Below are 15,715 nucleotides of genomic sequence, written 5' to 3' on the forward strand. Positions count from 1 at the left end.
GCAGTTTTGTCGAAAAACATTAACTAGAATTTGTTAAAATTTTGCTAGGGGAGAACTACAGCCTTTGCCTATAGGCCTTGGGTTTTTTTTTTGTTCGTGGGTGGGCTTTTTTTGCATAGGAGAGTAAGCTGAGTTCTGACTCAAACATCCAGTATGGAGAAAAAGCTAAGTGACGTGAGTGCAGTGTATGTTCTTTTCCTGCAAAATGTTTTGAAGTAAAGGCACATTGTCATGTCTCTTTATGATGACACTGCCAGAAACTTCAGTGCCTTTCGATATTTCTACTAGCTATCTGATGAGTCTCCCTTGAAATCACAGGAGCATGCAACTGAGCTCTATGTGCAGGTATATCAGAGGCACAGAGGAAGACAGAATATGATGTATTAAGTATGTACAAACAGAATAGATAAATAAAGAATTATTTATAAATATTTTTTAAATTAAAATAGCTACATACCTTCTTAAGGTCTGATTGTAATTCTTTGTAGCTTGTTTTGATGTTATCTTCCTTGTCTGTAACTACATCATCAGAGATTGTCTCACGTAAGTAAGGCTGCATTAGACTGATTAATACACAGAGGAGGGATTTCTGGTATATATCTAGCTTGTGCAAAGAAAGCTATTATTTTCCCTTTTCAATTAACTAATAAAGAGGAGAAATGTCCCCGCAGGATATTAGAAACCTTTGTACTATTGAAACACTATCTTTTTATGTGAGGAATCAACCATTTGTGATATTAAAGATTCTGCAAGAATCTTTAAGAGCGAAGCATTAACTCTTCTATCCATTATATTACAATGTGAAGAAAAGCTTCGTATTGCCTTAATGCTGCATCATAGTAACATTAATTGTTTAAGGCTTATTGTAAAGAGGAATGTCAGTTACTGTGGCTCCATGGCTACTTTTTGTGTGCTGCAGTTAGACCTCATAGCAAAATCTGTATTTAAGTTTTTCTGACATATTCCTTGTTTCTTATAATTTAGCTAACCTAAATTCAGTTGGGATTTTTTCTCCAGAGTCGGTGTCTTTCTCATGCTCCTTTTTTTTCTAAATTCATTTCCATCCACAAGCAATTTTACTGCCACTGAGCAGAGGCTGTTGAAGTGCCAATGATCTTTCAGCAGAATTTTAACAGTTTCTAGCACTTGTTTGTATAGAATTCATATTTAACTGCAGTGTGTTACTGGAACTTGACATTTTTGCTGATTCTGATTATATGATTAATATTTCTCTAACTATGAGTCACTGAAAGTCATCTTATTTCATTCGGAAGAGTTTCTTAGTACAGGCTGTGGAATGTAGCTGTTGTACTGCCTGTGATTCCTCTTTGTGGTGATCACACCTTCTTACCTGGCTTAGTTTGTGTATTGACAATGCCTCCTATCTTTGCATCTGCAGCAATTTAAATCCTTTTAAGCTTCATCCTAACAATAAACCCCAAATGTAGTTTCTCTCCTTTCCTTCTTTTAATTTTGCCCCCCCAGTATCTTTTTTTCCCCCCTATGCTTTGCTGTTGATAAAACTTGCTTCTGAAATATCGGCTGCAGAGATAGCTAAGATACAGAAGGATCAAAGATGGCAGCGAAGGATGAGCCCCTGAGAGCCACTTGGAGGAAGACAAGGAGAAACAGTTACATGAGACACAGACTTCATCAAGGTGAGAGGGGGATCCATGAGAAAATAGAACTAAAAAAAAAAGAGGAAGAAATCCCTAAAAGATGGAATGGTGTGAGATGCCAAAATTACCAGTAGTTCATAAGAAATGCTGTACTTCACCTGAGGCAATACACCACCTCACTGAGTATGTACTGCTAAAATTATGTATTATTTTGCATTTATCAACATTGGATTTCTGCCTGCCATTTTATTACTGAGTCAACAATGAACTCATTTTTTCATGGCCACTTTTTACTCCTGATAGCAGTGTCTGGCTCATATCCTTGCAAAAAGAAAATTAAAAGGGTATTTTTCAACTTGATTCCACTTTACTAGCTGACCTAGCTTAGATGCAGACAGAGAGATTAGAGAAATATGGTGGTTTGGATGGGTATAGTCAGTGTATGAGCTACCGGCGTGTTGCTGGAAATGCCAAAGACATTACAAGGCTTTGGCAACAGCTAGAATTATCTAGATCCTAATTTTACTTGCAGGTTTTTCTTATTGCAAGGTCTCCTGATTTCATTCAATATTTCCTAGAGATGGGTTTGAACCTGCTGCCTGTAGGGCAAAATTATCTGTCTTTTCTAGCCTCAAAAGCTGTAGAATGTAAAGCTTTAAAATGCTCCCAGTTTAGGGCCACATTTTTTAAGGAGACTGATTCCCAATCAGACACTGAAATGAGCGTGAGATTTCAAGCACTGGCTAATTCAGTGGCTGCTACTCCTCTGCAACATCTGATGTCAGATTTCCAGGAGACCTCAATATCCATTGGATGTTTTGGTAGCTTTTGTGTGTCCAGTGAAGCGGTACCAGAAATTAGCCCTTTTGCTGGTACTGTGGGAAGCTTTTATCTGCTACCTTTCCCTCTGCCTCATTTTCAGTGGACTAATGATCGTGCTGTTTTTAAATATGTACTCTGCTAATAGGGTAAATGAGTATACACGATTTTTTTTTTTTTCATTAGAGGTCTTTTTTTTTTTTTTTTCATTAGGGGTCTGTGAACGCAAACGTGTAAAATCTGTGAATCTGCTGGTGCACACAGAGAAATCGAACATCAAACAAAATGTGCACATTCATGTTCCCATCCTGGATGTAAATGAACAGACTGAATAAATGCATCGGGGAGAAACAGAGATCTGACCCTCTGATTTTCCTCTTCTGCCACCCCTGTGAACACCCCATGCATTTCTCCAGTAACACCCTTTCTTCCACGTGGGCTTTACAACCGACCTTCATCTGCTCAGACACTGGCTTCATTTTCTGGTGCTGCTGCAAAAACGGTGCCGCCTGTGCTGGAAATGGGATCTTCCACTATTTAGCAAGGCTTTGCTGAATGAGTCATCAAAGCCAGCTGGTATTGGCTGGGCTAGTGAGCACCCAAGGGATTGCCTGGCAGAGGCTGCGAGGCCTCACTTCATTCACAGAAATGTGGGGATGCTAGCCAGCCCTTTCATTCACATGCACAGAATCTCATTCACATTTTGCAGTTCCGCTAGCCGCTTCTAATGAAGAGAGCCATTTGGGAATGATAGGGTTTTCTAGGCAGTAGAGACATGTAAAAATAGGCTATGGTGTGTATATTTGCTGTTGCTATGCTAGGAGGACGAAGAGAGGAATGAATGCTGTGTGGATGCTGTAGCAGGTTTGCAGTGTGGTGATGAAAGGCTGTTCTGCAGATCACTAGAAACCTGCTTTTACACTAACTAGGACTTTGCTATTACTCATCACTGCTGGGATAAGAGGTGCTGACTTAATTTAATGTGTCATGAATATACTAATTAAATACCTGTATTTGAGCTGGTTGTTTCACTGCATTTGCACTTTGCATACGGCAGCCTTTAGTCATGGGAAAGAGAAGGAATTCCATAGCAGTTTTCCTTTAAATGATGCTGCAGGTAGTCATTTGTTTAAAAAAATAACTTTGCACTATGCAACTTCTCTGGTCTGAATTGTTTATAATGCAGTGTATTGTCCTACATCTGGAAGATATTTGCAAAGAAGATCAATTTATAGAAAAGAGCTATATGGCTTGCAATGGGCATTGTGTATCACTATTCTGTACACATTTGGTATTTTTCAAAAAAAATTTAGAAGAAATGAAGTATCTATTTTCTGCATGTTTTAGTGCTTCTAAGAGCAAGTGTTTGTGGCTTACATTTATGCTTAATAAGACCTGTTGCCTTTTTTTATTTTTCACTGCAGGACTTCAGTTTGTGGCTACCTGGACTTTTGAATATCCTTTTAGGGTTTTTTTTTTTTTTTTCAGTTTTTCTGAATTAAATCAAACATTCCAGTGACTTGGGGATCCTTTCAGTGTTTTTCTTTGGAGTGAATATCAGTGGTGAAGAAGAAAACATCTGTTAAGCCTGTTGTTGGACATCAGAAAAATATTTTTCTCCACACATAGGTACTTCTTGTAATTCCTGCATTAAAATAGAAGATTGTTATGGAGTAACAGGGGAGGATTTCTTTCTCTATCAAAAACTGGATGTCACAGTTTCCATAGGCACTTGTAAAGTCTGTTAGACTGCTTTTGTGGAAGAAAATGTGTATATTCTTTAAATCTGTTGTGTGTTCTAAAAATAATTGTGTGCTTAAAGGTATTCTGAAAACCTTTATGGTGTCTGTTTTCCTGGAGTGGAGGGGTGTGTGTGTGCATGTGTAAACGTTTTTCAGGTAATTGCTATCTAATTGTGACTTCTTTATAGATTCACAAGTATGTGAGGTGGAAGAACATTTAAACAGAAGAATACAGTATGGTGTTTCATAAAGGCTGTTAATTCAGTTTTAAAGTAATTGCCTTTGTTACCAAAAAGAGGTGGGGGGGCAGGGGGGGGAGGAATTACAAGTGGGAAGGAAATATCTGTTTGAGAAGATAGGAAAAGGAAATTTGAGAATTGATTGGTGCTAGTGTGCTGTAAGTGGGTGGATGGGTTTTTTTTCTTCTCTTTTTTTTTTTTTTTTTTCCTACAGGAAGTGATTTGCAGTGTTCAGTGAGCCTTTTGTTGAAAAGGGTCCTTCTCATTTGTGTGAGTCATGCTTTTGCTGTGAGCGAGTTGGCAGCTCTAAGCAGGACTGGGATCTCTGTCATAGAAAACTGTTACTTCACCCAACCCTAACGAGGAACCATAAGAAATTTCTTAAAAGCATATATTTTTTTGTTCTTCCTCATACCCTTTTATTTTTTACCCCAAAATCTTGTTATCCATCAGTGTTGATATGAATCGCCTGCTATGTTAGCACAGGCATCTTGTGCTTTGGCATCAGGTTTGCCAGAACATATGCAGGAAACCAGATAGAAGGGCATGCTTCAACGTACCAAGTATAACCGCTTCAGGAATGATTCGGTGACATCAGTTGATGATCTTATCCACAATTTGTCCATGAACAGCAAGGTCTCGGCAGTTGCTACGACTTCAACAGCACCTTCGTACCTTGTCGCACCAGAAGTTCTCCACAAGGACCAAGAAGATGGACCCACCACTCTGTGTACCCTCATCCATAAAGTGTCCCACTTGAAACTGTCTCACACGGGCAGCCTTTTGGGTATCAAAAACCTCTCCTCTGCAGTAAAGGAGCTTGCTGTCTCCAAGTTGCAGGGAAGCTCGAGTGCTTCTAGCTCAGCAGCAGGGGCTTCAGACAACACATGTAACCTTGTCTCTGCCACTTCGTGTTCTCAGCAGGACATTAGCAAGATGAATATGGGGAAAAAAACACGATCAGAGGAAATACACCCAGGAGGTGAAGACTGGAATCAAAGTAGCAGCTTTGTCAATAAACCCTCTCGAGGATGGCTGCACTCGAATGAGAAGATCCTGGGACCTGGTGTGACGTACGTTGTGAAGGTTGGTCTGATTTCTTCCATTCTCTGTTTTTATCAATGAAAAAATCTCTGCTGATTTTCATCACAGGCTAGACAGGCTGAAAGGATCTTTCTTTGTATATTTCTTTCATTGTGCATAATGCATGGTATGTAAATGCAGGAAGGCAGGCTTAGGAAGCTGTGTTAATTTGTTAAATTACAGCAAACCTGCAAATAGGTTCTTTGAAAAATAATGTTTTACAGCTGTGTTAAAATACTGCTCCTAACCCAAAAGCTAGGTTTCCCACTTTCTGTTTTGGTTTTCTTTTTCCTTCTTCTGAATTTAGATTTTCAGTGTTACCTAGTATACTGTATATGTCTCAGATACATAGGCTTTCAATGTGTCTGGTGCAATAAACAGAAGGAAAGAAAGACTCCTTGATGTGTAAAGAACTGCTAATTTTGCATTTTTATTCAGTTTGGAAATACTTCTAAGTATGTGTGTTTTTAAAGTGAAAATATATTTGAAATCTTAGAGCAGTAAGGCACAGAGCGCCATTCTTATCATGTTCCACAAATAGAAATACTGTTGTGAGCATAGCAGGAAAATGCAGCTTGTTTTACTTAATGAGAATTCAGCCACCTTAAATGTTATTGCTGTTTTCCATTCATTGATACAGCATGTCAAGAGCAGAGAATCCTAAGTTTACTGAGTAATATTTCTATATTCTTGAATGTATTCTTAAATGACCCTTAAGAGGAGGGTATGTGCAATGTTTTTGTAGTCAGGTAAGATTCTGGTTACATTTTCCTGCACAGTGTGCAGAAAGTGTAAAAATAACATTATTGTTCAGAACTTGTTCTTCATTTACTGTGTTTTATTTGCCAAGTGGCTTTTGTATCTCAAGTGTCAAACTGTTTTGTAGTAGACTATTAATAAGATTACATGTCTATTTTTAGTCTCATCTTATTTTAGGTATAAAAGTCTCAGTGTAACTTTATATCAGGATGCTTTAAAACAGTGGCAGTCTTGCTGCTTAACTCTCACTGTTTTTTTCTGAAGTCTTATTATCAAAAGCATAGTGCATATTTAACAGCTGGAGCACTAGGAAGCAATTTTCATTTCTTTGTGGCTGTGGTGATGGTAGATTTTGCAAGTGACGGTAGGTTGAATAAGTTGGCCAATTCAGAGCACTGTAGAAACTGTACTGTCTTTTTTACTACTCTGAAATTTATTGAGACTAAGAAAGAGCCAGTGGTACCTTTCAGAATACAGACTGCTGTTCCTTTGCTGTTTTAGAAGTGTCTTGATAAATATAAACCACTGATGCTAGAAACAGTGCTGTTGACACCCTGTCACTCTTTTGCATGGAGATATTCTTGTTAGTGGAAGGTCATTTACCATTTTCCCTTTAGCTCAGGGAACTCAGCTATTCTATTTTTTATTTTGCTTAGGTTATTGTAAGTACATAGATACTAACTGTGAGAATTCACCGCTGCTGTTTGTTTTACCTGAAGTGATCATTATGAAGCAGAACAAACACAGTATTTTCTTAATTTTTTTGGTGGTTAACCCTCTGTATGTTAGAGGAAGATCATATCCTTGAATTGAAAAGAGAATTGAAATTATATAGAAGTGGACTCAAAGTTAATAATTATCCCATATCTAATACTGACAGTAGAACAAATATTTTAATTGGTGCAGCTGCTGTGAAATTTTTTGCAAATTATATGTAATAGAATTTTTAAAATGGATCATTAGCACCGTACAACTTATGTTTTAGGCGTTTGCTAATGTCACTAAAATATATGGCATCTGGATTATTGATTCTATTAAAAAAACAGGGTGATACCTTTAACTTCATGCTCTCTGGCATATAGAGTCACAGAGCAGTGCTCTAAATGCAAAAATAAGGTTTGAAAATAAGTATCAAAATCAGTGGTCAATGAGTAAATGGAAATAAACCAGTCTTGTTTAGTTCATAATGTGCCGTTCATTAAGTATCTCAGAATTTTCCTCAGTAACAGCAGCATTTATATAGATAAGAATAGAAGTGCAGTTCCCACATCATTAAACATTGTTAGTTCTCAGGGCTTTTATGCATTCAGACCATCAAATCAATACATAGATAATGTACACTGAAGACAAACATTCCTTGGGTACCTCATGGCTATATTGACTGTCTGGGGGATTAATACCATGTTTAATTAGTACCATATGCCTTGCAGAAAATTCCATATGCCATTAGTTAAATGAGACAAAAATTAGATTTGTTGTTAAACAGCAAAGCTTTTGTAATTTTGTGTGCAAATGCACAGTGGGTTACTATTTTATCATTAATCCATATTCAAAAACATGAAAATTATTTGTGGATCGGGGTGAACTGTAAGTACTAGGCAGTTCAATAATTCAGTCTCTGAAGTAAGAGACACAAAGTTCCTATATATGCAATGTGTGAGAAACTTGTAACTTTACTGCTGTCCCCACATTTTTACATGTTACCCATTTTTTAAATGGCAGTGGAACTCTAATGCTTAAAAATGGGCGTAGGATTATGGCAAACAGAACTATGTTCTGATCTTGATGGTGTGCTGCACTGGAATTACCTTCAACTATAAAAATACTGACAGTTTCTGGGGGATTTTTTTCTCCCTGTGGATTTAATGTTGTTTTTATATGTTATTTTAATTCAAAAATTTTCATAAAAGCAAAACATTTTTGTAACAGATTAAACAATACTGATAGCCATATTAGGGGACATAAATTGGTGAGGTACTGATATTTTACTTAACACTACTGCTGAACAGGTTAACAAATTATGGATTAATGAAAAAAAAACCAAAAAGATGTCATTTGCTGTGATGGAAGTCATTGAAGAGCTCAGTGTTTTCCCCACAGAGGGACTGATTACTGTAGAGAGAGATTATAAACATTCATGATGTCAGAAAAACAAATACATAGAATGAAAAAGTGTAAAGCTGTTTAATATAACAGCAGTTAACACGTGTTGATAAGTTTAAAATGCTGTTTCTCTGCAGTTCAAAACTAAATAAACCCGAAATACTTGAGCTTAATTTTATAACCCTGTGCACAGTGTATTTGAAAGATCTAATGAACGGTAAAACCAAGATAGTAGGATGGAACACATGTGGGTAAATCGAGTATGAAAAGACCAAATAAAAACATGGTATCTGAGAGGAAGGAAAAAGGACTTTGTCTGAAAGAAGCACTGTGAGCCAGGCAAATAGTATTTCACCGAAAACCATATTAAATTATTAATTTGGTAGCAAAGTATCTAAAGAATATAATTCTAACTACAATTATTTATTTAACATTGTAACACTTTCCTGTCTTGGGAGGGGAAAATAGCATAGTGAGAATAACAAGAAAAATAGACATATTTTGTGAAGCTCTGCAAACACATCACTGAGTAAAGGGTTCGGTTCAGCAAGCATTTCTGCATGACACTGTTTATGGGAATAATCTCATTGAAATAATTGAGACTATTCCTATATGCTGAAAGTCAAATATGTGCTTAAAGATGAACCAAATTGCTATGTTGCATGCTCTTATTGCATCCTTTTCTTCTGTACTGTTGTATTCCTTTCAGCATATATGCAGAGCAACTGTAATTTCATTTCAGGAGGTCCCTGAAAGTAGACGTGGAATTTGCAAAATTACTTTTCTCTTTAGTGTTTCACTCAGACTGCAAAGAACAGCCTTAAATGGAGCTAACATGCTGGAAACTGCAACATATGTGGCCTACCTCCAGGAGACTTTAGGGCTCTGTTGGGAAAAAATGTTTTCCGTAATTTCTTTCTGTTCTAACAAAAATTGATTTGCTCTTGGTTAAAGGTAGGAGCAAGGAACCTGTGCTTCATGGCTTTATGGTGGTACTCTTTGCCTACCTGCTTGAAAGGTGTCCAGTATAGCCTGTAAGAAAAAAAGAAGAGGGCTTCATGCTTCCTTCTTACTCCTTTAAACATATATAAAGTCAAATCTACTTTTTTTTTTTTTTTTTTTTTAAGAAAAAAGAATTTTAACTTTACAGCAAGACTTCTTAACTTGTCTCTTTGGCTGATGCTAAATTTATATGCCTTCATTGCAGAAAAATTTCTGCAAGGATTTTTTGTTTGTTGTTGTGGGTTTTTTAATCAGATTTAAATCTGTTTCTATCGGTCAAGTCGCAGTAATGTTGTTAATCACTGTTAGATATGGCCTGAGTAAAGATATACTCAGTAGGTTTTTGTGCATGTGATTGTAATAATAAGGAACACGGTCCCAAAGCATCCTGTTTGTGCTGTTTAATAAATGGGTTGTGTTCTTCAGCTGTATGGTTATAATAGGACTGAATACTGATAATTTAGTTGAGTCTGCTAACTTTAACCCAGGTAACCAAACACTGTTAGCCAGAGCTCAAAGACTTGTGAAGCCAGAGACTGTGAATTTAAAGGATGCCTGCATGCAGGTTACCAAAGAGAGAAGTAAGTGAAAAGACAGCATTGTTTTTAGCAATTAATCCCTCCTAGTATGCCATATTCCTTTGCAATCGGTTAGTATTCTTTGCATTTTCTTTCTTTGTTATTTTGGCTATGAAAGAATGATAGTGATGCCTGTTGCTATTTTGAAAACCTCTTTTTTGAGCGCCATGATCTGAAACACTGTGGGTTTGTTTTACAGCCCCCTGATATGAAAAGAGCATTTCTCACAGAAATTAAGTTAGATCCTATGAGCAAAAATCATACAGTAGAGTCTTTATTTAGAATAATATTATAATTACATGAATCAAGTACTAATACTGTACATTTGCACACCTTTCATAGAAAGCAAAGCAAATTATTTCGGTGCTGAAAGATTCAACTCTCAATGTGCATGTGTGGTGTTCAGTACATTTGAAGTGTTTGCAAAATACCTTGGAAGCTTTCAGATGATTTTCCACACCTAGGCTTATTTTGTGAGCGATACAATTTGAACACTGTTAATGGTGATTTGAATAGTTGGAGTCAAAATGGTATTTGTTTAAAGCAAAAATTATACAAGTTCTGCTACTTGTGTACAATTTTAAAAACTACAAATGAATCTAGCTGATCAGTTTAGCAGGTAAAGCTTAATTCAGCGAGCATTCCTTCTGTGTTTTTCCTTGGAAATTGGAGTGTTGGTTTCTTTACTTGTCTTCAAATAATGGTTACAGGAAGAATACCATGAGACCCATCTGCTGCTACAGGCAAAGAAAATGCACAGATAACCAAGATTTTCAGGGATAACCCATGGCTTTCTTTGCTGCTGGAGACAAGGCACTGCTTTGTCCCAGTGACAGGGCACTCCTTTGTCCCTCAGACACATAACCCATTGAGGAACTTTGTCTCCATTAACACACTACCTATACTTGTGCTGCAGCCTAGATTCTTTTTGTAGGAGAAAGGTGAAATGTATGCATGAAATATCAATATTAAATTTTTGTGGGTTTTATGCAATGAGAAAAATACAGATATGCCCTGATACAGTGCCAGAGAAAACCTGTTTCCCAGGCTACTGACACTCGCTTCAGGGTGATTTACTTCCCTAAGCAATGAAACAAATTCCATAGTCATAGAGGAAGAAGGGCTCAGTGTTGTTGTTCTGCTGTTCTACATAGTCATGCAATATTCCTATTTCATTTAATTCTATATACTTATGATAAAATGCAATGCAGCTTTACCTTTGTTTGCTCCAGGAAGGTCTGAGGCAAAGCCTCTCCATTTGAGTTGTGATGGGAATGGTGATTGGATTCAGTGCTACCATATTTCCAGTCATCATTTGTATTCAGAGAGGTATTGGGTGCAGTTTTGTAAGAGTAGTCTGGAATATTTGTTTCATAAGTGATAGACATTCCCATAGATTTTTCAAATAATTTTTCACGAGGCCAGGAAAGATTTCAGTCTCAAAAGGTTGACTCCAACAATCAAAGTCCCAGCTAAAAGTTTAAAGACTAAAAAAAGCCCCTTGAAATTAAACAGGCATTGCAAGCGAAAAGATAAAAGGTAAAAACAGGAAGGATATAAGGAGACAAATATAAAAGAATATAAGGTAAACAGATAAAGCTGTCTAGGCCTTTTTCTCCATAGCACCATCACATTCTATTTTCTGCTAAAGGGATTTTTGTCCTTTTTTTTTTGTTATCTCAGAACAAATCCTGGAATTACAGACGTAAGTTGTCCAAATACCTTCAACAGTAAAAGGAAGATTGAGAGAGAGCTATTTTACCTTAAAACATCATGTTAACTTGATGCTCAGCACCATTTCCATCCTTTTGGCTATGTTATTGTGCTAATATATCTTTATTCCCATTTTTGGCTCTTATAAGCGTAGGAATCATACAAGGGAGTGGATGTCTCATTGGACATCAGCATCCTGACTGACACATGACAATGCATGCCTCTCATGAAGAAATTACCAGAAACAGAATTGCCTCTTTTCTTATAGAAAATCTGCTTTAATTAACCATGAGACATTTTGAAAGTACCCATAACTTCCCAAGAAATTGGAACATTTCGGAACACTGCCCTTGTCACAGAATGCAGAGGCCGTATTTTGTCACCACATGTTGAGTGCAGATGGTACAGTGTCATACATTTTACTTACTGTTTTCCACAGTCTAAGCAGGAATGAAAAGGCCAGTGGGTAAACTGTGCAGTCTTCTTTTGAAAGGAAACAATAAGGTGTGAAGCTGCACTGCAAACAACACAATTATCTGTTAAAAACCTATCAGCCAAGTGTTTTGACTCTGCCCAAAGCCTTTTCTTCAGTCAGAGACAGAGGCAGTCCCCAGTATGGTCCTGTTCCTAGGTCACTGTTGTCCTTAAAAATACTTGGGTATAACAAAAATCAGAATTAATGAGCTTTACAAGGTCATGGTATGAAATCAAGCTGTGCTGGCACATGCATCGAATCTTTTTCTTTTACAGCACTTCAGCAGGGTTAAGAAGACAATGAATCCTGGCTCACTCTGCTGTAGGATTAATAATAATAATAATGATGACAATCACATTTAGCTCCTATGGAACACTTGTCATTAATAGATCCTTGTGCTGTACAAAGTGATATTTGTTTACAAGCTTTAATACAATGTACCGTTTCATGCAAAGTATCAAGCTTTTGTTTTTACTGAGGAGGAAATAAAGATGTAGATGATTTAAGTGATTTGTTTGAGGGTGTTCAGGAAGTTACTGACAGAGGTTAGACTTACACAATACCCAAGTGCTGTGCTTTTCTAATAGACCTGCTTTTCTACAAGAGCTGCTAAAGTAAAGCTGTAAGGTTGCAAGAGTAAAGGTTTGCAGCTGAAAAAGGTTTCTAGCTGGACAGGCAGAATAGACAAATCAAAAATATCTTTTCGGTTTGCAAACTAAGGACATTCATGATAGATTAAATTAGAGTAGAAATTTTGGAGGGACGGTCTTCTACGATGCAATTGTAATAGTTGTCAAGCACAGCACAGAGCGCATGCCACAGCAAACCCGGAGAATTTGAAACTCCTATGAAATGCATACCTACAAATGATTTCTAAAAAAACAATAAATAGCTTATAAACTCAAAGTTCTTGTGATGCATGGATGTTTTGCAGAATGAGAGTTGTGGAGAATAGGCTGCATATAGTGTGATACAAGACAGGTTTTGTTCATGTTACGTATTTGGTCTGGTATAGATTGTGAGTTTGAAGTAAGCAATAGTTATGAATGCATTTTGTAGATCAGTGTTACGAATTGCAGTTCAGGTTGCTCAGTGATCAGCAGAAAGAGTCACGTGTTATGTGAGAAACATCCAAAGAAACAGAATTGATGTGCAGCCTGTAGTGTTAGGTGCAGCACACTTTTCAGGCTGGAACAAGATTGAGGCTACTTAGAATGCTGTTATTTATGTAGTCTGGATTACACGTGGATTTGACACTGTTCTGTAACCATTCATTTGTTACAGCAATAGTTAGATTGGATAAACAGCCTGCACACAATGCAGGCCCACTCTGGAAGAGGAAACTTAAAATACTGATTGTTGAAGATGTATCTTTCTGTCATTTTAAAACTTTTAGTAGTCCTAAAATAAGCAGAGAGCACTAAGTAAAAAGAAACATTATATGAACCCTGTCTTGCAATATATTTATTTCTGTGAAGGAAATGGAAGAGCAGGGCTGCTTGGTGCAGGTGGCATAAGCTGGGAGCTGTGAGTGCCCATCCCAACCTTACACTGATGTCAGGGCTTTTGGGAAGGGATGATGGGGAGGGATAGCAGGCAAGGCTGATTGGAGCCATTAGGGCCTGGTGGTGCCCTCAGGCCCCCCAAGCTACTCTGCTTGGATTCTTCATGGCCTTTTTGCTGCAAGAAGACTTTTTAGAAATTTTTTCATGCTTGAAATCCAATGTGGGACATCTCTACCTTATTCCTCTGTTCTGCACATTGGAGGTCATCTTTTGGACACTCTCACTGTGAGCACAAGTAACTAAAGCATAAGAAAGTTAAAGATTGATAATGTGAAGAGTGTAGATGTAATTCTTGCGTTCTATAACAATAAAATTGCAGGAAAAAAGATGTGTTTTAGTTACTAGACTTTTGTGAGGAAGTCCAGCGGTATGTGCAGCATTGTTAAAACAAAGGAATCCTTCTCCCTCCCTCTATGATTTGGATTTTCAGTTTTAAGTGACGGGTCCATCCTAAATTACGCATCCAAATGTACAATTTTGAAAGCATAGCCATATAGCATTTCAAATACAGCACAGGTTTATATTGGCCGTAGTGGAAAAGCACCTGTTAGATCATCCATTTTCTGAGTCTGTGCTTTAATACTACTCCTCATTAAGAAGTTCTACTTAATGACTGAGCTAGTACAAATTCTTTAATAACTATATACACTTACAGTGTCTGTATTCATGGTTTCAAATGTCTAATTATGATTTTCATCTATAAAGTATAATGTTTTGGCCGCAGAAACCTTTTCATGTTTATGTTAAAGGAATTCTGATGCAGAACATAAGCTTCTAGAACTAATCTGCTTGATGCTTTAAAGGGAAATATCTCTTAAAGGATATTCAAGGTAGCAAGCAAAGCAGTCTGGAAAGTGTTCACTGAATTAAAGTGTGCAACTGTGAAAATGACAATTCATCTCTGATACTGCAGTGCATACTTTAAATGGTTCTCACTGATTAGTATCACACTGCAGTGATTGCCTTTACTCTGTAGTACATATTTTTAAAATGAAACCCAAGGAGCATAGAAATAAAATTTTTTCCAAATGTAACCTTTTTAAAAGAAAACTTGTGTGCAATTATGGTTGTAGCATTTTGGAATTTTTGCTTGCAAACCCATATATCTGTAAAATAAGAAAGTAAGAAATATTATGTATGTAAAAATACAAATATGCACTTTCATGGAATCTTGTGAATGCCCAGTCCATTTAGCATCTGTACTGCCTGAATATTTTTGACTGTGATGTTGATAATCTTATTTCATCCATATATGAGTAAGAAATAAGAAATAGGTATTTTCTTTGAAGATGTGTTGTTTTCATTCCCATTTTTGATGGAGATTAGAAAATTGTCAGAAGCAAAATTTGCTTCCCAGTGATATCTTTCTCCTTACTAGCAAGAAATGAGACCTTAGAGCTGAAAGAAGAAATTGCTTTTCAAGATAAGATAAAATATGTTCTTCTTCCACTAGCTGAATCTTTGACCCTTTTTTTTTTTTTAAAGGGGTTCTGATTTATTACCATATGATTTGATTGTTAGATGCTGCCAGAATGATTTCACAGGGGAAAAATGTAAAACAGCTATTAATATTTTGGGAGAATTGTAGACACATCCCAAATAGAATGGATCCTTCATTTCTTTCATAGGTTTGAGGGACAGACTTTTTAATTGTTTTCTTACTGGTAAGATGACCCGTATTCTCGTATTGTGTGGAGGTTTCTATAGCTACTCCTGCCTACAACTCTGATACTCTGAAAAAGAGAAAAAAACCCCAATTTATTGTAGTAAAATCAAGTAAAAATGTATTTTATCAACAGAGAGAAATAAATGCTGAAATATGGTGAAAATATTGCACATTGGTACACAGCTTTTTGTCAAATGTCTACTTTTCCCAGCAACTGATAATATTTAGTCACATAAAATCTTCATCATACTTCAGAGATGTGTTAACAGACATGGGATGTATTGCTTAGTATTGTTCTACCTTCCGTTCTTCTGTCCTGATATTGGTGGCACATGAATATATTTTCTTTTGC

At 36.8% G+C, this 15,715-nt stretch overlaps 1 protein-coding gene across 2 annotated transcripts in view; it reads left to right on the forward strand.

Moving 5' to 3' along the window:
- Positions 1-474: 474 nt before the first annotated feature.
- Positions 475-15,715, forward strand: part of SHC3 (SHC adaptor protein 3) — a 66,172-nt gene continuing 50,931 nt past the window's right edge. Inside the window, exons 1-5 of one of the 2 annotated variants that reach the window (XM_009566361.2) lie at positions 475-543; positions 1,549-1,658; positions 2,652-3,402; positions 3,863-4,067; positions 4,634-5,505. In XM_009566361.2, coding sequence (XP_009564656.1) covers positions 4,966-5,505 — 540 coding nt within the window. In that variant the 5' untranslated portion in view covers positions 475-543; positions 1,549-1,658; positions 2,652-3,402; positions 3,863-4,067; positions 4,634-4,965. The remainder of the gene's footprint in view (positions 544-1,548; positions 1,659-2,651; positions 3,403-3,862; positions 4,068-4,633; positions 5,506-15,715) is intronic. The other variant, XM_054053878.1, reaches the window with a different exon arrangement.

Source organism: Cuculus canorus, chromosome Z (genome assembly GCF_017976375.1).
Source record: "Cuculus canorus isolate bCucCan1 chromosome Z, bCucCan1.pri, whole genome shotgun sequence".
NCBI classification, from domain to species: domain Eukaryota; kingdom Metazoa; phylum Chordata; class Aves; order Cuculiformes; family Cuculidae; genus Cuculus; species Cuculus canorus.